Here is a 23116-nt window from a genome sequence, read left to right as displayed (position 1 = left end):
ATTACTAAAACGATTCTCTAAACTCTTTAAATTTAGCCTTTGTTCTTTAATATCTAACATTATCATGTTTAACTAAGAGCAATATGGTACCAATTTTTAAGGCTTTCAACAAGTGTTTTGAGAAAAAAACTTTTTGTGCTTAAAATGTTTATTATCATAAAAAGAAGTAATCATAATATTTGGTAAAATTATTTATGATGAAATATTATTGAGATGTAAAAAAAAGATTTTTTTTATCACAATACATGTTAGATCCTTACAAAAATATTTAGGACAAATAAGTAAATTACTATCTGAAATTTGTTACTTGTTATAATTTGTTACTTAATATAAATTACTATCCAACATTTGTTACTTGTTCTAATTTGTTACTTAACATAAATTACTATCCAACATTTGTTACTTGTTCTAATTTGTTACTTAATTTTTTTTATTACAATTTAGTTTATAATATTTTTTATTTGTTTCAAATATTTAGTTTTTTTTTCTAATAACCAAATTTAAAATGATTAGATTATTTTTGAGTGCTTTTAAAAAATAGCTCAAAAATAACATTAAATGATTAATTAAATTAATAAATTACTAATATCATTTTTTTTACTATTAATTTATTATTTTAATTAATTAGTTAATATCATTTTTTGGGTTATTGTCTCAAAGTATTTAAATATATTTTACCTACTTTAATTTTTTCTACTAAAAGATTAAAAACAGTCAGGTGTTTGAAAATAAGTAGAAAACACGTGAAGCCAAATTGAAATAAAAGAAAACATCGAGTACTAAAATATAATAAATACCAAATTTTATGAATTAATTTGATAATTTACTTTAATACTCACTACAATTATATGTATTTAAGAAAATAAAATATATTTATATATTTCACATAATTTTTTAGAAAGATTATATAAACATTCAGTAATTAGTTAAACTAACTGTAACATCCCGAACTCGGAATTTAAGCTCGGGATGTCATAAATTAATTTTAATAATAATAATAAAATATTTAATTTTAATTTTTTAGACTTCTTTTTTTGGAATATATGCATTTTGGATAGTTTTAAAAACAATTTCAAAAGGAAGAGATCAAACTGAAAATAAGGGAGGACCCATCTAAAAAGAAAAATTGAAAAGAGGGGCCACATTGCAAAAAAGGAAAAAAGCGGCCACGTAGGACAACTATGTCAGTAGCACGACCAGTTGTCATGCGCCGCGTGGTGGACATGGTAGCACACATTTCACGCAGGAAGCCACATTGACAATCTGCATGCCAAGCCGATTGAACAGCTCAGAGCCTCTCCTGCACGAGCGAATGGCCTAGATTAATTCCCTGGATAAGCGCGATCGAATGGTCTGAGTGCCTTCAATTGAACGACCCATATTTGTTTCCCAAATAATGGGATTTGACGGTTGAAATTTGTCCACGCGAGCCCAGATAGATGACCCAGATCGAGAGGAGGGGGGATATTTAAACGTCGCTTCAGAAGACCCATAAAATCCTAGCCGCACGCTTACTCGCAGGAGAAAAAGAAGAAGGGCGGCCGGAGGAGAAGCCAGCCATCGGCGCCGCCACACCGGAGACCTAAATCAACGCCACTAAGTGAGATTTTCTCTCGTTTGTTCCGTTTTTTCATTTTAAGCCACCCAAAACACTTTTTGATGCAGGAAACTCGAGAAAAAGCCATAAACGAAGGGCGGAGCTTGACTAAGTCATCGCACCCAAAACTGAAAAATGCTCCGGTGAACCTGAAATCCTTTTCCGTTCCTTTCGTTTCTTGACTCTAGGCCATTTAACATATTTTCAATGCAGGGTAGCCAAAGGAAAGCCGCGACCACGAGGAAAAAGTGGCAGAGCTCGGCAGAGCCATCGCACTGGAAAGCTAAAACCACTGGTAAGCTTCGATTTTTCATTTTTTTCCCGCCGATAGACACCCTAAATCATGATTTAAATAGGTTTTTATCAAGAATTGGCCAAAAACGATCTAACGGAGATGAGAAACTGCCGTAGAATGAGGAATTAATGGCGAAGCGTGGCAGCACTGCCGCGTAAGAACCCTAAACCGACCTCTCGGTGAGATTTTTGTCCTTTTTAGCCTTTTTTGCGTATTTCCATGTTATTTTGACTTAAATTTTAATTTTAGCAGAGAAACCCAAAAAATATATAAATTAGAAATTGTCGGAAAGCGTTGTGAAAAAGGCAATATTCCAAACACTGACCCAGGGTAAGAATCTCTCACCTTTTTTTCCTCTTCAGTAAAATTGAAGTTAAACTGATAAATAAACAAAAAATTTAGTTAATATGCGATTCTCTAATTAATTAAAGTACAGGTCGCCAATGGAATAAGTAACCGGTCAGTTTGTATCTGTTTGAGTTCTTAATTGCAATTAATATTCTTACAGTTATTATTATAATATTTTGTTCACTGTATTGTTTATTTTGATATGTTTGTTCTGAATTCTACAGCGAACGCGATAAGACCCCCTATACGTTTTGTCTGTTATCTAGTTCTATGTGTAATATGTTTCTATTGGTATAATGCATTCTTATTTTATATACTTACCTTAAAATGTGAACTCATGTAGTTGTGATATAGATATATTCACCCTTTGGGCTAAATAGTAAATAAAAGAGAGTATATACATAAATTAATTGTGTCAACTAAAAAAGGTTTATCAGGTAACTTGGGAAAGAGTGTACGAACTTGGTACATAGGGTAAACTCTATCGTGGACGTTACCTTTAGTCCCATACCGGAAGGAGTTAAGAATTATTTTAATTACGCTCATACCAGACGGGGTATTGAGACAGTTGTATGTTTTAGGCACCTATTACCGGACGAGGTATAAGGACGACCATTATATTTGGTTCGTGTAACACCCTTTTTTTTTTGTTTCTAATGGCGTAGTTTATAACAAATCCATGATCAAACACAGAGATTTCGTTTCAAATCAATCATGCACATAGAAACACTATCACCATCTATTATTCAGAGTCAAGATAGATCTGCAATCATACATGTAACATCACGTGCAATACAACCGTATACACTATCAACAGACATACTATCTACTCTACTACCAATTTTTACACATTTAAATCTGTCAATAAAGATCCTTATTCTGTTGCTCTATACGCTAGGCTCGGGAACCAACAACTTCGATCCCGATTCCATTCCTACATCATTTGTGAATAATAGAGAGTGAGTTCATATAACTCAGTACAGTAAAAATTAAGTTTACAAATATGATATGCACAAATATGAAACCCAATATTTCTATATGTACCCCATCACCCAACCTAAGTCTTACCTTATTATCATTATGGGACTACACAGGACCCAAACGTACCCCAGTATCTTAAATATCATGCATACCATGTGTGACCGTCTCCCAACGTCACCCCAAGTGTACTAATATTCTCACTCGTCACCAGCATCGGTGACCACCAATAACTCGCCTACCTCTCGACCCCTAATAGGCCACACACACACACACAGATACCATCTTTTTTCGTCACCAATATCGGCGACCAAATCCCTTCCCGTCGGAGTCCCCCGACCATCACCACTATCGGCGATCAACTTACTTTTTTTAGGTAGCGATAACCAATATCGGCGTCCCCCAATGCTACCAACTCAACACAATATCATCATGTCCTTGCATAAGACGCGCTAACACTTAACACACTCACACTTGTAACGTTCCCTTGCCAACTATCACATTTCCAGTAGCTATACCAACCTATATACAGCCCATACTCTCACACCACACAACTACACCACTCATCCCCTCTCCCTATACAGAGACACCCCCACACCTCTATTCCGACACTTCATTCCCACGGTCTACGACCTCCTTTTCCTCCTCCCAAATTTTTTACCTCCACACACACTACTTCCTCCCTTACACATATCCACCTCACTCACCAAATCCCTTCTTCTCTCCCTCTCCACGACCTACTCTAGATACTCCACTTTCAAATCCCGAAATCACCTCTCTCTCCTCTCGTGGTCCCTTCCGCAAACCTCCATTCGTACTCACACAACAGCTCTTCCTTTTCATGAACCTCACTCACACACTACACATCTCCCTTTTTCTCCTCCCGCGGCCCCCCCTCTATATGCCTCTATTCACACTCACCAACTCCTCTCCCTCACAACCCGCTTCACACACACCACACTCCTTCCTTTATCTCCTCCCACGGCCTAGCCTCCTCCATGCGCCCCTGCTCACACACAACATCTCCTCTCCTGCACAGACCGTACTCACACACACTGCACTCCTTCCTTTCTCTCCTCCCGCAGCCTAGCCTCCTCCATACGCCCCCACTCACACACAACATCTCCTCTCCCTCACAGCCCGCACTCACACACACTGTACTCCTTCCTTTCTCTCGTACCGTGACCCAGCCTCCTCCATACGCCCCCGCTCACACACCACATCTCCTCTCCCTCACAGACCACACTCACACACACTGCATTCCACTCTCCTCCCGCGGCCTAGTCTCCTCCATACGCCCCCGCTCACACACCACATCTCCTCTCCCTCACAGACCACACTCACACACCACGCACTCCTTCCTTTATTTCCTCCCGCGACCTAGTCTCCTTCATGCGCCCCCGCTCACACACGACCTCACATCTCCCTCACAGACCTCTCTCCCACGCCACACTTTTTCTTCTTTCTCCTTCCGCGGTCTCCACCGCACACCTCCACTCACACTCACACCAACTCCTCCACCTACGGCAAGTTTTCAAATCCACATCAACTAAAAAGAAACTTAAAATTATTGTACCTCCCATTTCCATCTTTCTTCCTCCCGTTGATTGCACTGTCACCGTCCTCTTTCTTCTTCTCTATCCCTTTTCGTTCCTCTCTGCTACAGCTCCTCTCTCTCTCTTTCTCGAACCTTCTTTTCCCTCCCTACTCTCTCTCTTCTCGGTTTTCTCTTTTCTATTTTTTTCCCTCTTTTTCTTTCCTTTTTTTTTTCTTTTCTTTCCCTTCTCCTATTTATACCTCACCTGCATCTCAAAACGACGTTGTTTCCCCCTTTTTTTTCCTTTTTTTTTCTCAATTACTACAGTTTACGTATAGTAGGGATTTCTATGGAACCTCAGCGACATCGGTAGAAAAATTAAAACGATAAAGGTGAATAAGATTCGAACCCAGCTATGAGGAATAATGAAATGTTAATTGTTACATGTCTTTTAGAGTACGCAATATAGATCACTATTATGATTCTTATTTTCATAAATGACATTTAGGAACTTATAGATGAGTTAAGAAAAATAAAGTTTTCAGTTAAATGAGTTTTATTTAAAAACGAACTCCATTAGTTGTTTCATGATTTCTAAAAATCTTTGATTTTCCGTATCAGTAGTAAGATATTGATATTCTTACTGAGTTAATGTAACTCACTTCTTTATTATTAACAATTTCATGTCATGATGATCAAGACTCGGATCCTGAATAACAAGAAAACTAACTAGAAGGTTACCTCTTCGTCTCTCCATTTCGAACATAAGTTGATCACATTAGTTTTCTTTATTACTATTTTTCATTTATGTTCTTAAAGGGTATTCCAACAATCTTATTGAGTGTTTTTAAGCAACTGTGTAAGGAATGTAACGGTCGTCCCATTATTGGATAGGGTATTAGGACTGTAGCGTCCGGGAAATTGAAGAAGAAAAAAAAAAAAAAAGGGGGGGGGGGCAATCAGCAGCCACGTCAGCAGACCCAGTCAGCAGTCTCGGCCAACCGGGACCTGCCACGTGGCAAGACCACGTCGATCCGGGACGGGCCACGTTGGCGATCCCCGTATGCGCGATCGGACGGCCCAGATCGAACGTGCGATCGAACGACCCAGATGCAATCGCACGGACGGCCTAGATTCAATCAAAAACGGCAGGCCCAGATTAAATCAAAATGGACGGCTGAGATCAAAAGGCAAAAGGGTATAAATAAGACCCCCACACCAGACCACAAACCCTAGCCGCCTGCCCTCGCTGGAGAAGACGAACCAGAAGCCGGCCGCCGCCACCCGCCGCCACACCGGAGGGATTTCTGACCGCCGATCAAGGTAAATTTCATACCCCCAACTCATTTTTCCACGTTGATTTCCCCTGTGGTCAAATCGGAGCCAAAATCCCGGCCAAACGACCGAAAAATACGGCCGAAGCCCAGCGGCGCCGCCGCGCCCCTCCTCGGTTTTTGCCTCCGATGAGGCCCTTCCCGGCCTCCGTTTAATGAAATTTTTATATCACCGTGATCACCATTCTTTTCTCTACAGGTTGATCGGAGCCGAATCACCAAAACACGAACTTCACCGGAGAGCCGCCGCACCCGAGAGCACCGCCGCCGGTAAGCTTCAGTTTTCAGTAATTTTTTGGCCCCCTGAGGGCCCTAGAGTTGTTTAATCGTAAGGATCGATGCAAGTGTCGCCGAATTCGACCGAAAACGGCCGAAAATGGCCAAACCGAGGCGAATCGCCGCCGTGACGGAAATGCGATATTGGCCGAAAGGGGCCCTGGGCCTAATTTCGGATTTTGTGGAACACGTGCAGGTACCAGTAGTGCGTTTCAGTTCCCCGGGAAAAATTCAGGGAAAATTAGGGACAGCTTGTAGGCGCACTGTGAAGCCGTGTTCGGACCCCGAAACGTGTAAGGACCCCGAAACGTGTAAGGACCCCTCACCCTATCTCCTATCACGGTATTAAAGTTCAATAAATGATAAAACGGTATTCCATGAATCAACGAATGTGTGAAATTGCTTAACGTCGCTAATGGAGCCCGAGTCTAGTGTGTTTGTCGGTTAACTGTTATTTGGCCTGTTTTACAGTTTTAAATGCAGCATGAGGTTCGATGTTTCTATTTTATAGTTTCGTGTGCATATTTTACGGTTTTATTAATTATGGATTGAATGACTGGGATATTGATGCTGTATGTTGTCTGTTTGGCATAAATTATCGTTTTGCTTGTTTGTGTGTGATTTGATGATTGTGAATAAAGAAAAAGGGATAAAAAGTTATGTGAATTGGCAAACGAATGATGTGGACAGCCTGACTAGATATCCTGGGAGATGGTGGACGGACCGGGTCTGTAGGGAACCCTACCGGGATTTTGGTCTCTCATACCGGACGGGGTATGGAGATCTTATGTGTTTTGGCACCCATACCGGACGGGGTATGGAGACGACCCGTTTCACCCTCATACCGGACGAGGTAATGAGGTCTATGGTTTGGCGCCCATACCGAACGGGGTATGGGGACGGCCCTGGAATATGATTTTAAGTGTTAAGGGTTAACGGGTAGCAGGACCCCTATGGATCCCCATGGATACTAGTGGGCTGCTAAATGAGGAAAATATGTTGTGTAACGATTGAATTACGAAAGGGTTGATAAGTATTATGTCATACAGTTTATATATGATTTCATGATGATGATGATGTTATTGCTTTCGTATATTATTTTTATGAATTTCACCGAGGTAAGTGAATGGTAAGGGTTTTATTATTGATAAAAGGATTTTTTGTAAATTATGCTCCATTAGTCTTTTTGTGTTTTCTACCCACCTTTGTCTCCGTGACGGTGAGATATCGTGATGTCTTTACTGGGCTAGTGTAGCTCATTCCTTATTTAATCATTTCAGATCAGGAAGACATTGTTCCCGAGCCGGTTCCGCAGGAGGACGACGAAGGGGACGCCTAAAGACTCCACAGTCATATTCGTAGCTTTTACTTTCAAGTTTCTCCTTTAGGTAGTTTGATCTTTTATATTGTGAGCACGTTTTTGGTTTTAGTGTAAGGGATGTTAATCAAATTTTTGACTTCGCTTACGCATTTGATATCTTTAATATACATTTCATTTGGAATTTCCGGGTCCGTTATAGGGACGACCATTTGATTAATAAAATAAATATTTGGTCCACGTATAGTAGGGACTCCTATGGAATCCCACCAACATCGGTAGGCAAATTAAAATGATAAAGGTGAATAAGATTGGAACCCAGCTTTGGGGAATAATGAAAGGTCAATTGTTATATGTCTTTTAGAAGGCGTAGTGTAGATCACTATTATAAATCTTATTTTCATAAATGACATTTAGGAACTTACATATGAGTTAATGAAATTAACATTTTCAGTTAAATGAGTTTTATTTAAAAATGATCTCCATTGGTTATTTTACGATTTTTACAAAGTTTTGATTTTCCATATCAGTGGTAAGATATTGATTTTTTTACTGAGTTAATGTAGCTAACTCTTTTATTGTTAACTATTTCAGATCAGGACGACCAAGATCTGAATCCTGAATAGTAAAAAAATTAGCTAGAAGATTGCTTATATGTTTTTCCAATTTCAAGAAAAAGTTGATTACATTAGTTTTCTTTATTATTCTTTTTTATTTATGTTCTTTAGGAGCATTCTCGTAGACATATTGAGTGTTTTTAAGTAAACTGTGTAAGGAATGTAACCCTAAACTTTAAACTGCTTTTGCTAATTTATAAATTTCAATATTACTTTATTTTGCTATTTTCGGATCTTTACATTAACTAATACTTTTTAAAATTTTTAGAAAAGGCATTAAAAATTATTTACTAATTAAAGTAAGATTTAAAAAAAATTAAAAAATTATTGAAATTCAATCTAATTTGTTATATATAAAACTAAAACAAAAAACACTATGTCTCAATTCTTTATTTTTTGAAATGCTTTTCTATTTAATGCCAAAATACATATAAATATATTTATTTAAATTGTTACAATATAAAAAGAGAATTTTATTTTTAGTTAGCTAAAAATTATACACCAAATAATTTTTAAAAAACAAAAATGAAATTAACATAATAATATATAAAATAATTTATTTACTTAATATAACAATACATATAATAGTTATCTATTTAAATTTTTAAGTATAAAAATAAATTTTAATTTTTAATTAGCTATAAATTATGTGGTAAATAATTTTTAAATATAAAAAAAATTAGTTGATTATATATATAACAATTATTCATTTTAAAAATTTTAAATAAAAAAATAAAATTTAATTTTTAGTTAACTACATATTTTAAAATTATGCACTACATAAATTGTTGACTCTACATTTTTTCATCCTATCTCATTCATCCTGCAAATCTTTTACAAAGGTAAGCTATGACAAGAAAAATTAAGATATGATATACTATACATATATAATTTATGCTTTTAAGTTGATAATTTTAAGATTGATTATTCTTTACTGTTACAATTTTTTAACAAATATATTAATTTATCTTTAATAATAACATTATACTTTGATTTTCTCGATGAAATTGGAAACAAAAAGTTATATGTGTTTAAATTATTTGATTATAACATATAATTTTTTAATCCATTTTAAATAGAGAACATTGTGATAATTCTATTAAATTTATATATAATAACTTTCTTACCCTTTTATTAGAACTTTTTTTTTATTTTTTATTTTTATATACTTTTTATTTACATAAAATAATATTTATATTTTTTATATAGTTATAAAAATTTTCTGAAATTATATTACGTCAATTTAATAAAAAATAATTTCTTATAAATTTTCGCCCCGGAGAGTTGGCCTGGTTTCTAAAACCACTTTACTACACGTGTCCGGTGCATCTATGCTTTCAAAAGCAATCGGGAGCCACAAATATAACTGTCAACTACTATTTTCTTAATTATTTTATCAAACATTTGTTACGCGTAGAATCTGAAAAAGATAAATTATCCAATCGGAAAACTCTATTCCTTTTCTATCGTCTAAAAACCCATTCACTTCTCTCCATGACCGACCTTGCCACCGAATATGGCGTTCGCTTCCTATCATTCTTCTTTTCCTAATAATCTTTTGCAGTTCTCGTTTCACTCTCCATCTCCAGCTCCAGCTACTCACTGCCTAGTCATTGCGTCCTCATGGCTACCTTCTTCGTCCTGTCTCATCTCTTTGGAAACAAGCAAGATTCCTCTGTACCCAATTGCGTTCAAGGTATCGTCCCGAGTGAAATGCTTGGCTGGATCATCGACAGAAGAGGATCAATGGAGTGAAACCGAAACCCTAACCAACGGCGGCGATGCCGGAGGGAGAGAGGACGCGAAGGTGCGCCCTGTCCCAACGCAGAGTACTGCCTTGTCATCTTCGAGCGATTTTCTCTCCCTAGGAATTCGGGAACCGGTTTATGAGGTCTTCTACTTTTGTTTGTCTTTGTTTTCTTTTTAACGGAAATTGCTGAAAATTTTGTAGAAAAGAACGTGAAAACTATAAATTGTTTGTTTTACTTCAATGCTTCTTCTTTGATGTTCATAAGTGGTTGCTTCTTACAATGTGATTTGTGTTCTTCTTGGGGCTTTCGTGCATTTACATTGGGGAGGAAGTGGAAACTGAGTGGAGTGTGAATTTTGTTTTTGGCTTGAATCTATGTCCGCTTCATATTTAATTTTCTGGTTTACGTAAGGGTTGAAATTATAATATATAAAACGCAAGTAAAAGCTTCTTTCTGGTTGACTTCGCTGAGTCACTTTGTAATGCACTTGTGTTTCACATTTTAAAGACGATAAATGGAACAATGCTTATCTAGAAACAACAAGAGAATTGTCAAACTTTTCTATTGTTGTTCCATTAAAAAGGCTCATGTTCTCTGTAACTTTTCTATTGTTGTTCCTCAAAAAGGCTCATGTTCTCTGTATCCTGGCATCTTGTGAATCTCGTGAGTCATCTAGTGGTGTATTGTATATTTCTTCTCTTGAGGAGCCTACACTGTCTCTCATGCTGCTGAGCTGATTGTGCAACTTGTTTAATTATTATCCTCTATTGCTTATCCGTACAACAAATTCAGAAAAATGCTATGGTTATTCAGTAGTTACTTCTCCGATATGGTTGCCACAGCCTACCTGATTATTGTTACTTGTATGAATTGTTTATTCTCTCTGTTTGTCTCTCTCTCTAGGTGGTTGAAGTCAAGTCCAATGGGATGGTATCTAACAGGAAGATTAACAGACGCCAATTATTGAAGTCAAGTGGTGAGTAAAATGCTTTTTAGACTAGTGAAGATATTCTTCTTATACTAGTAGTAACATTGTCTTTGCTAGTTTTCAATTTTATTCTTTTTATCTTCATATACCTTCTTGCTGACTCTGGATTGTAGAAACAAACAACTTATATTTGCCTAGTCTTTTGCTCTCTTTTCTCATCTATGTCACTTGGATCCCTATCTATGTCCATCTTCTTTGTTTAAACCGGATAATTTATGAATAAATCGTCTCATGTGTATTCATGTATTATATGGTGCTATTTACAGCATATGTACAATAAGTATATTACAAATCTAATGACAAGCTATATCAGAAGTAGAAGAACTAAGAAATTTTTACATACAAATGGTTAAATATATTACGTTAGTTATCTCTTTACTCGCTCACAAACTATGCGTAGTAAGATGTATTGAATTGAACCATAAAGAATTGAAGCGATTTGCATTGAGCTCTTTTGTACAAGTATTAGCTAACTCATCTTGACTTCAAACATAACATACAGTTAGAGCTCCAAATTGAACCTTTTTTCCCGAATAAAGTGGATATCAAGTTTAATGTACTTTGGACAAGTGTGTTGAATTGGATTAGAAGTCATATAGGTAGTGCTAGCTTTATCACCACAGACCGGAGGATTTATTGAATGACATGTAGCTCTGGTGACATATTCAACAGCCTAGAAATTATCAGAGATGACATTTGGCCTTAACACCAGAGCGAAGAACTGTTGTTTGCTTCTTAGCAATACAAGAGATTAAATTTGAGCCAATACAAACACAATAGCCTATAGTTGATATCTTGTAGCAGTGCAATCAGCCTAATCAACATCTAGATAACCAAGCAAATTCAAAAGAAGAGTCACGAATAATTAAATATCATATGTGAGAGTGCACTTAATATTCCTAAGAATTCTTTTGCCAGCCTGATGGTGATTATTCCGTGGCTCATGCATCTACTAACAAACATGATTTGCTGCGAACAAGAAATTAGGTCTTGTAAAAGTCAAGTATTGAAGGGCACCGCCAACAATGCTCCTTTAGAAGGTGGGATCAAGGTAAAGAGTACTACACCCTTTCCTAATTGACCATGGGAAACTGCTAGTCTTGAGATGGATAAGCAGTTTTCCCATCCCGCCATGTTGAGTAATTTTTCAACATAATAGTTTGATTCAAGAATAAACTATCAACATTAGGTGGGACTTTCACTCCGAGAAAGTAATGAAGAAGTCCAAAGTTGACCATAAAACATTCAGTCTTAAACTCAGCTAAGAATATTTGTAAAAGAGAATATGAAGAAGCAGTGAGAATTAGATCATCAATATAGGAAAGCAATATTGCCATGTTTTCTTGTTACTTCTAGATGAGTATGTAGCTATCTACCTTAGTAGTAAGAAAACCTTTTGATGTAGGGCGAGTAGTGAAAAAATTAACTTGTCTTCGTGGATAGTTTAGAAATAGAGGAAGTTTATGTAAGAAATAGAAGAATAAAGACAAGCAAGAGCAAATAAGAGGTCAAGGTGAAAAAATATAAGGAGAAGTAGAATCAATGAGATTAGCTAGAACAATAACCAGAAGAACGAAGAGGGAGAGAGATAACATGAAATAAAATCTTAACAAAGAAAGTCTTAATTTCTCATTATTTATCTTCTTTGTTGTTACTAGCTTGTATATAAATATTAATTAGGACTAATAAGAAAAATTATAAAAAGGAAATATAAAAGATTGTAACTCCTATAATATTTAGAAAATTTAACTTACAAGGCATTTAAAATATTATAATATCTAAATAAACTTAAATAAATTCAAAACACGAAATACTAATAATTATAAAAATTTATTGAGTAGAAAATTATATTATGAAATTATACTCTGACTTGGAGGTAGTGGTTTGAAAAGAACTTCAAGTAGTTTCATCTTTTAATTCATGTGAAGTGTTAGCTTTACTTTTAACTAAGTCTTTAAGTTTTGCAGAATATCCCATGCTTTCTTTATTCCTGAGTATAAGTTTATTTTATACAAATTATTTAACTAACAATAGGGATAGAAGTTCTTTTCATTAGTATAATACCCAGGCTTAGAATTTGGCCCGGGATTAATTTTAAAGTTTTAAAAAAATATATAAAAATATAGTTTATAAATTTATAAATTTTTATTTAATGTAAAATTAGGAAAAAATAGGTTAAAGATGAAATTGAAAATAATTTTTGAAAAAAAAAGATGAAAATTTGGGTTCGGAAGGTGTTTTTGAAAAAAAAATCGAAAACTGGAGGTCAAAATTAAATTAAGAAAAATTGCGTCACGTAAAATCGCTCAGTCAGCAGACTCGACGAAGTGGAGCGTATCGCGTGGCAAGGCACGCTAACTCGGTGCCATGCGGGAGGCCATGCTGGCAATCTGCGTACCCGCGATCGGACGACCTGGAAGCATTCCCACGAGTGTGGACATTCCGGATCCGTTCCCTCCTCAGACGCGATTGGACGGTCGTGATTAAATGCGATGAACGGTACAGATTCATTTCCTTTTTAAACGCGATCGTACAATCGAGATCAAATCGCGATGAGCGGTTCAGATTTATTTCCTCTTTAAACGCAATCGGACGGTCGAGATCAAACGTGATGAACGGTACAGATTTAAGGGAGACGGATATAAATATATCGCATCACACCGAACCTAAATACTAGTCGCCAACCTCCCGCTGGAGAAGAAGAACCAGTCGCCGGAGAAGGGAGCTGACCGCCGCCTACCGCCTGTTGCCGCATCGGAGCCACCTCCGACCACCAAAAAAGATAAAAATTATCCTATTTGCTCGGAATTTGATTATAAATATCCTCATGTTCAAATTGGAGCAAAAAAAACAGCGGATGAGCTGAAAATCGTGGGCAAAAATCTAAAACCACTTATGATGAACCTCTTCCTGTTTTTCGTTTCGTGCGATTTTTCCACCATTGTGTTCACTGTTCTATTTTCTACAAGTTGACCGGAAAAAAACACCTAGCCGCGAAGGTGAGCTGGCGGAGCTGCAGCACCGGAAAATTCCACCGTCGGTAAATTTTTGTTTTTCGACTTTTTTCGGCCAACCGAAGCCCCTAACGTGTTTTTTCGCAGAGATGGGTTTAAAATTGGACGAAATCGGTAAAAACTGGCCGAAAACGGCCAGTTCGAGGCAAACTGCCGCAGGCGGCGGTGCCGTCGCCAAAGCATGGCGGTGCCGCCATGCCGGAATTTCAAAATTGGTCGGTAAAAGTTTTTATCACCAATTTTAGGTTTTTTGGGGTATTTTTAGGTACATAAAGCGTGTTTTAATATCCTAAGAACATTCAGGAAATCCGAGAACCGCCAGTAGGCGTAACTTAAAGTTCGGTATTTCGGACACCGATTCGGGTAAGAATCTCTCATCTTATTCTCTGTTATGAAATTGAAGTTTAATAATTGATAATATGGTATTTTGTATAATTTAAAAAATTTTGAGAATAATTACAGATTACCAATTGAGGCGGAAATCGGTTAGTCATTTATTTATTATCATGTTTAATTGATGGTTGAATTTACAGTTTTAAATACATGATGATATACTGGAATAATTAATTAATTCAATTATGCTTCTTTTATATATATATTGCTTGTCTTGCGTGAATTACTGTTAATTTGTGAAATTGATAATTAATGTGCAAATAGAAAATTGATTAGTCATGTGAATTAATGAATAGTAGCCTCACTGAATATTTTGAGAGATAGTGGACGAATCGGGTACATAGGGAACCCTACCGTGAATGTTACCTCATATCAGATGGAGTATCGATGATTGGTATTTTTGGCGTTCATATCGGACAGGGTATGGAGACGACCCGATTCATTCTCATACCGGACGGGGTATTGAGGGATGATATATTTTGGTGCTCATACCGGACGGAGTATGGGGACGGCCGGTTAGTTGACAATATTGAATGTTACTTCACGTGTAGCAGGATATCCTTATGGGCCTTCAGGAATACCAGTAGGCAAATAAAAAGAGAAAGTGATTGTTTTTGCTCACTTGAAAATGAGACTGGAATGTTATTTGAATTATTGTATCTCTATAGATCGATTTTGAAAATCTCGCAATAGTAAATATATGCAATAAGTAATTTTTTTCTTATGAAATGAATTTACCTAAATCAAGAGCTCCATTGGTTGTTTTTGTGATTTTTACCAATTTTCAGTTTTTGTATCGGTGAGTAGTGTGATATTTTTACTGGATTAGTGTCGTTCACCATTTCATTGATTATTTCAGATCAAGAAAATTAAGACTCAGATGCCGATCAATAAGAGGGTTGTGAATAGTTTACCACTCGAATTCTCTTCAAAAAGTAGTGAAAATCGTTCTAAAATATTCAGTATATTGCCTTTTATTTATTTTCTTAATTTTGTTTATTTTTTTAGAGAGTTATTCCCGTAACCCTATTGAGTATTATAAATTCTTGTATAAAAAATGTGAATCCTAAACCCTATTGTTTCGTTTTTGCATTTAATTTATAATTTTATTTTTTTTTAAAGTTCCGGACCATTACAATTAGATTTATCAAATAAAAGTTTTTCTCATCATATGACAAACATAAGATAGAAGTTCTTTTCATTAGCCTCCAAAGTTGACTGAATATACTGATTTTGAGTGTAAGTGTTTCTTTTTTTTGTTAGATTCATTTTCTTTTTCAGGATAGAAAACTTTTCTTTTTTTCCATTGGATGTGGTGGAAAATTTTGCAATTGTAAAAGTGACGGGAAGTAATGGTTGGAATATTGTGGTTAATGGGAACCTCCAAGATTGGGAAATTGAAGAATATGAAAACTTGCTGCTGTTTTTGGCCACCATTCGGCTCAACGACAAAAATGATAAATGCTCTGATATTTGAATAAAAATGACACCTTCTACCTTTTATAACTACCTAGATGGTCACAGAAGATTAAAGAGAATGGATTTTCCTACAAAAATAATTTGGAAAGTTAATACACCTCCTAGAATATCCTTCTTTGTTTGGGAAGTGACGAAAGAACGCATATTGACTATTGACAATCTCATGAAAAGAGGTATTATCCTAACGAACAGGTGCTTCATTTGCAAGAATAATGCTGAATCGTGCAACCACCTTTTGCTTTGGTGTCTGACCATTTACAATCTATAGACCATGGTCTATGGGCTCCTGGGTATTTGCTGGGTCATGACTGGTTCCATCAAAGATGAACTGAATGCTTGAAAATATTGTGCAAGAGAGATAAGAACTTCAGACTTATCCCTCTTACCATATTCAGGTTTTGAATGGAAAGAATATGTTTTTGGCAACATAAAAAATAGATGGTTTCACTATTCTGGTTTCATTATTCTGGAACATAACCTTGTTAACTCTAATGATTTTGGTTCCATTATAGATATGCTTATTGACTTGTAAATTTTTTGTACATGAGTGGCGCCTCCTTAGCATCGGCACATCAATATACCTATTACACTTTTATCTCAAAAAAAAGTGACAGACAGTAGGGATAGAAGTTGAACTATAATAGTCTAAAATTAATAGAAGGTAGGGACTCTAATACGAACTGATGTATGATGAGTAACGAGGAAACTAAGTTGTCTTACGGAAAGTTGAGAAATAGAGAAAATTTAGGTGAGAAACAAAAGAATAAATATAGGCTAGAGGAAATTAAAGATCAAAGATTTTTATAGAGAGTAACTATCTAAACAAGGTAACTTAGATAAAACAATAATAAGAAGAATGAACATAAAGAGAATAGCTATTAACCTTCTTAAATTCATCATCATCATCTATCTTCTTTGTCGGTACTAATTATCTTTTGCATTTTTTTTTAAGTAGAAAAGTATAGTATTGAAGGCATCAAGGAATGTAACCTGTATATAAAAGTATTTATACGTCAATAAAAATATCAATAAGGTCCCCTAAGTTCTTCCAAGGATAAAGTGGATAATCTTTAATAAAAAAGTCTAAAATTTGGAATCACATATCCTTTATGCAATCAAAAGATAAAACAATACCCTCGAAGGGTCTCTTATTCCTTACTCTCGAAATAGCCCAAACATAGCCAAAGAGATAAGACTAAGCTGTCTATTGTAATCCTTAGCATTACGAATACCAAGCCATGCCCAAAGTTCATCTTGACTGTATTAGCCACAAACCCAACTAATCCGTAACGAACCATGAGCCAAACTCCACTTTCTGTAGGACTTCGGGCATGAAAACAGCAGATGGGTAGTTGTCTTTGCCACTACTTTGCACATGTAGCACCCATTTACAATCACCTACCTTTTTTAATGAGGTTGTCAAGAGTTAAGATACAACCTCTTGCCACCTCCCAAGTAAAAAAAGCCATTCTTGATGAAGATTTAATCTTCCAAATTAGGTTTCAGGAGAAGTCATCCTCATTCCTATCACTCCCTGTCAAAAGGGCATAATAGGACTTAACCGGAAGACACCCCTGCGTTGATCTTTCACATAGGCTCATTCAAGCTTTTGATGGGCCCACATGTGTCAATAACATCAAGCTGATGCACTCACGTATCTCTCAATTATTGAGGTTTCTTGTCAAACCCACTACCCATGGTCATATCTTATCTTCAAAGTAATACAATTATGAAACTCTTCCCTTCCCATTCCATTTCTCTTCTAAAGACTTACCCCATAAGGGCATCTAGGTTATGTGAAAAAAGGATTATGTAAAGATTATTCATTTGACTATTTTTTGGGTCTTATATAAGGAAAGAAATAATAGGGCTTTTGATAGTAAAAAGGTGGAGAATAGTATGCTTAAAGATAGATAGTTACACTATTTTGGATCTATCTTATTAGGTCATGACATTGTTAGGATGGAAGATTTTGGGCATGTCATTGATATTTCAATACAATTGTAAATGTTTTGTATATGGGTGATGCTCCTTTTAGCATTTTGTGAATAATATCTTTTTTATTTTTTTATTTCAAAAAAAAAAAAAAATGAAAGCAAGAGTTCAAGAGGAAAGAAAGTGGAGCCATGTTTAAGAGAGACCAATAGTAGAAGTTGGATATGTTCAATATTTGAAATCATAGTTTGATAAGAATACATTAACATCAAATAGAAACTTGACCCAAAGCCATAAAGTGTGTGCTTGTGGGATACTTGTCCACACAAAAAGGGTATAAATGATACCATCTTCTCACAAAAAAAGTTATGTATTTGTGAATGTAGCATTTGTTGAAACTAGATCCTACTTCAGTTAATCTTATCTTCAAGGACAGCCAATATCTAAAGATAGAGACTTTTTTTATTTGATATTCCATTGCATTTACACCACAGCCTCCACCTTCTACACCACCAAAAGATGCCTCTCCTCAGTTATCCCAAAACTCGAATAATGAATTTACACCAGTAATTGTACATGACCTAAGATTCTCTTTGGTCTATTTAAAAAGGAAGCTTGTGGATCTTGAACCAACGTAAGTTCAAGCATTTGAATCAAGTTCTAGGAATGAGGTAACTTTTGAAAATATTTTTCCTTTTATACTAATACACCTATTACAATCTGAAAGGAGATTAGGAAATGCACAAAACACCCACTCTCTTTGATTTTAAATTATGTCATTTGACAGGTATTTTCTATCTTAGAAAAAATTTCTCATGAGCTTGCGTACAATGAATATTCGTAATGCAGTATCTGAAACATTATCATGTGGAAAATAAAAAAATGTTATGAATGTTGAAATGGAAGCATTAAAAGAAAACCAAACATGGGAAGTGGTGGACCTACCTAATGTAAAGAGACCTGTGGAATGCAAATGAATATTTACAATAAAGTACAATTCTGATGATGCTATAGAGAGACACAAAGCAAGATTAATGGTTAAGGGATATATACAAACTTATGAGATAGACTATTGGTAGGCCGTTGCATCTCCTACCAAGATGGACAGAGTCTGAGTCCTATTGTCTCTAATTGTCGACTGTACTTCCCAAATTTAACAATTTGATATGAAAAATATTTTCCTACATTGAGACCTTCAAGTGAAAATTTATATGAAATCCACCAGAATTCACAAAAAATATAGAAGTAAATAAAGTTTGCAAATTAAGAAAGGCTCTTTAAGAGCTCAAACAATCACCAGCACACAGTTTTAAAGGTTTATAAAGATGATTTTGGCAAAGGGATATATATGAAGTCATGGAAACCATAGTTTATTTATTAAGCACTTAGATTCAGGGGGAGTTACAACTCTTTTTGTGTATGTCGATGTCATTATTGTGACAAGTGATGATGAAAAAGAAAGAACAGTGCTCAAATAGTGTCTTAGCCAAAGAGCTCGAAATTAAAGAGCTGACATAAAAATCTATTAGCACACTAAATGATCTCACCATAAACTAGGATTAGTAGAGGAAGAAACAATTGTCAATAAGGATATCAAGCGCTTAGATTCAGGGGTAGTTACAGTCATTATTGTGATAAGTGATGATAAAAAAGAAAGAATATTGCTCAAGTAGTGCCTTAGCCAAAGAGCTCGAAATTAAAGAGCTGACGTAAAAATTTGCTAGAACACCAAGTGATCCCAACTATAAACTGGGATAATAGAGGAAGAAATAGCCGTCAATAAAAATATTTACTAGAGACTAGGTGTGAGACTTATCTATCACATATAAGACCAGATATTATTTATGCAGTAAATGCAATAAGTCAGTTTGTACACAATCTCAAAGAAAATATATTTACATACAACATACTAAGTGCTACCTTATCTGAAGGGAACGCTAGTAAAGGACTTCATGTTCAGAAAGAATAATATGTTACTCCTGAATTATTAATGGATAGAAGATCCATTGCAGGCTATTGCACACTCCTTCAAGAAAATTTAATCACATAGAGAAGTAAGAAACAGAATACGATGACAAGATGTAGTGTGAATCATAATTTTGGATAGTGGCTCAAGGAGTCTGTGAGTTGCTATGGTTGAAGATTCTAAAAGATCTAAGGATAAGTTAGATGGTCCAATGAGACTCTATCATGACAACAAGTTAAGAATCAGTATTGCTCATAATCCAGTATAGCATGACAGGATAAACTGTATTGAAATTGACAGATGTTTTATCAAAGAGAAGCTAGATAGCGATTTAATATGTACATCATGCATATGTACCTAATCTTAAGTTGCAGATATATGTATTAAGGATTTGAACAATTCAACGTTCTAGACTATCATTGCTAAGATGGGAATGAACAATGTCTATTCTCTAGTTTGAGGAGGGTATTGGAAAGTGTATATGTGTAATTTAGATACAAGGGTATACGTATAATAGTAAAATACTGCTACGTAAGTAATTTTAGGGTTTCCTTACTTATACTTAAAGTTGTGTAGATATAGGATCTTGCTATTCAATAATATTTACATCATTTTGTTCTTCAACAGTTTATAACAAGTTCTATTTTAAGTAGAAGAACTAAGATCTAGTTGTATATAGTGATTATATCTTATTATGTTTATCTTTTTATAAATAATTTGCAGGCATACTGTGTGTATATAATTCTATTTTGATTTTCTTTTGCAATTGTTTTAATGGTCATCCATGTCCATACATGTTTATGACTGCCATATCAATTTGTCTTTCCATGTTTTTACATCATTCGGATCTATTTGGGGTGGTATCACACACTTATAGACACACATTAGGATTCAGAAATTTGGTGATGCATCATCAATGTTTTACGCTTTATCTCTAATAAAATTCTTCTCATCAGGTCTTCGTCCAAGGGATATCCGGACTGTTGATCCATCTTTGTTTCTGACAAACTCAATGCCCTCTTTGCTGGTGTTCTTCCAACTTCCTTATACCATTTCATTGTAGTGTTTGTTGATTTTATATTCTCTACTGTTTACTTGTATTAGGATATGTTTTGCCTATGATAATGTATATTAGTGTATCACACACTTGTATTAGGATATGTTTACTTGTATTAGAAACCTACGAATTAGTTTTATCCCATCCATATCAGTTTCAAACTCACAACCATCATTTTATGTTGCTTGCTACTCTAATTACAACCAACTCTTGTTCTAATTGTAGGTTCGTGAGCATGCCATTCTGCTAAACTTGGGATCCTTACGAGCAATAGCGATGCAAGAGCGTGTACTTATCTTTGATTATAATCGGTATTCCTAATTTTAATCTTTTTCTTTTTGTTTAAACAAATTTTATTAATTGTTTATATACTTTCTTTGCAAAACTGAACTTGATCTCATTTGCTAATTGTAGGAAAGGAGGAAAAGCTTTTCTAGATTCATTGCTGCCTCGACTGAACCCCAGAAATACAAATGGAGGGCCATGCATGCCATTCGAGCTTGAGGTTAGCTTTTACTTGTTGAAACATGGTGGTTATTTCCTCATAGTAGCAGCGGTCTAAAATTAATTATAATTAAACTTCAGTTACTATTGCACGTCTATATTAGAGGGACAGAATTAGGACTCTGGGACGGAGGTTTTTAGTTTTGGACAGATGAGAAAGAGTGGGATTAGTAAAGATGGTTTGGGTTGTGATAAGGTAGCTGGTATCCACACTCCTCCCTATTGTCTGAGTTGCAGTAAGTACTTCTCAGAAGCAATTGATGAATGGTATGAAACTTAATGCTCTCTATTTATGTAAGAAAGGGGATAAAATGTCTAGACATTTAAATAAAGAAACAAAATATATTATTGTCATAAATCCGGCTAATGCTTGTTGAGATGGCGCATAGTAGCAATTAATTATTTAGGATTTTCTCTTATTCACAAAATATATTATTTAGGAATTATTTTATGTTTTCCTAATTTGTTATATTTCTTTACCTACTTTTGATAGTATTAGTATTTTACTAATTAGTTTTCTTAGTTTGGTCCTAATTGCTACTCCATTGAAGTACCTCTTTAGTCTTCTCTTAGAGCATTTTTTTGTCAATAGAAATTATGCTAAGAATTTCCTCGCGATCTTGATGGTGTGATTCGATCAATTCAGTTGTGATAATTAAGAAAAATAGATAGATATGATATCTAGGTTTTTTCTTGAATTTCCAGGTGGACAAATTAACCTTAATTTATCCAACACCAGTTGGTATGAAAGCCAAAAATTTCAACACCCAAAGTCTCAAAACCTCACTCCAAACAGATCCCATCCATCTAAGTAAAAAATGAAATACAATTAGGTCTTATCCTCTCGGCTACTTCTTGGGTTAAATCAAAAGAGAGAAATTGGGGAGATTTCAAAGGTACAGAATTGTGTTTTGTTGATGGTATTAAGAATACCTAATTCCAAACCCTAGGCTTTTTGATTAAGGATCATCTTCTTTATTTTTGTGAGGAATTAGGAAAGTTGATTGAAATTTTAACTGATATGTATATTTTTGTATATGAGTTGTGTCCCTTGATACTTATAATATATTATACTTTTTCTTTCAAAAAAATAGAAGAAGATAACTCCATCCTAGTTTTATTGAGGCTTGAGAGAGCCTGTTATTGGGATTCCTTGGTTTAAGAGTACATCATCTTAGACCACATTTTATCTAAAAATTATTAGCATCACATGCATATGACATGCCGTATTGGAACTAAATACGTACCATTTCTATTTATTATGATCAAAAGCTATCCACTGTCAAAGAAATACCAATTTTTCATCTCTCTTTTCCTCCCCCGCCACCCTCTGGTTCTGAGTATGGAATTAAACATTATGATATAATGCTTTTTGACTTCATACTTTCTGAATGACCAGGAACTTTTTTGAATTTGTTGCCACTTGCTGACCTCCAAACTCAGTCTTTCCTCAAACCACATTTTTTGAAGAATTTTCCTGAAACTACTTAGCACAGTCAAAATTAACTACCGGGATGTTTAAGCAGACACTCTCTTCCTTTCCAAGGACAATAAGGAGACAACTACTACCTTTGCACTAAACTTTGTGTCAATAATGAAAGATTATAGCCTTAAGATTAATGCGCTCGTGCATTTGATGATAAAATATTGTTAATTTTATGAGAAATTCTATCAGACTTCTAGTATTTCTATTTTGCTTTTCTGTTATTATTTTCAATGATTTTTATAC

At 35.2% G+C, this 23116-nt stretch overlaps 1 protein-coding gene across 8 annotated transcripts in view; it reads left to right on the top strand.

Annotated features, from left to right (window-relative positions):
* Positions 1 to 9697: 9697 nt before the first annotated feature.
* MGT10 (magnesium (Mg) transporter 10) overlaps positions 9698 to 23116 on the top strand; it is a 36465-nt gene continuing 23046 nt past the window's right edge. For 4 of the 8 annotated variants that reach the window (XR_015816978.1, XR_015816976.1, XM_088213316.1 and 1 more), the window contains exons 1-5: positions 9698 to 10191; positions 10955 to 11027; positions 20783 to 20853; positions 21109 to 21194; positions 21298 to 21388. Coding sequence is in view for 6 of the 8 variants with exons in the window: in XM_088213316.1 (XP_088069442.1) it covers positions 9817 to 10191; positions 10955 to 11027; positions 20783 to 20853; positions 21109 to 21194; positions 21298 to 21388 (696 nt within the window). In the remaining 2 variants the exon portion in view is untranslated. The remainder of the gene's footprint in view (positions 10192 to 10954; positions 11028 to 20782; positions 20854 to 21108; positions 21195 to 21297; positions 21389 to 23116) is intronic. The other 4 variants (XM_088213315.1, XM_088213313.1, XM_088213311.1 and 1 more) reach the window with 2 other exon arrangements.

This window comes from Carica papaya, chromosome 2 (assembly GCF_054855325.1).
Source record: "Carica papaya isolate Zhongbai chromosome 2, ASM5485532v1, whole genome shotgun sequence".
In the NCBI taxonomy this organism is placed as follows: domain Eukaryota; kingdom Viridiplantae; phylum Streptophyta; class Magnoliopsida; order Brassicales; family Caricaceae; genus Carica; species Carica papaya.
Note: the sequence above shows the minus strand (reverse complement) of the source record. Positions and strands in the feature narration are given on the sequence as shown.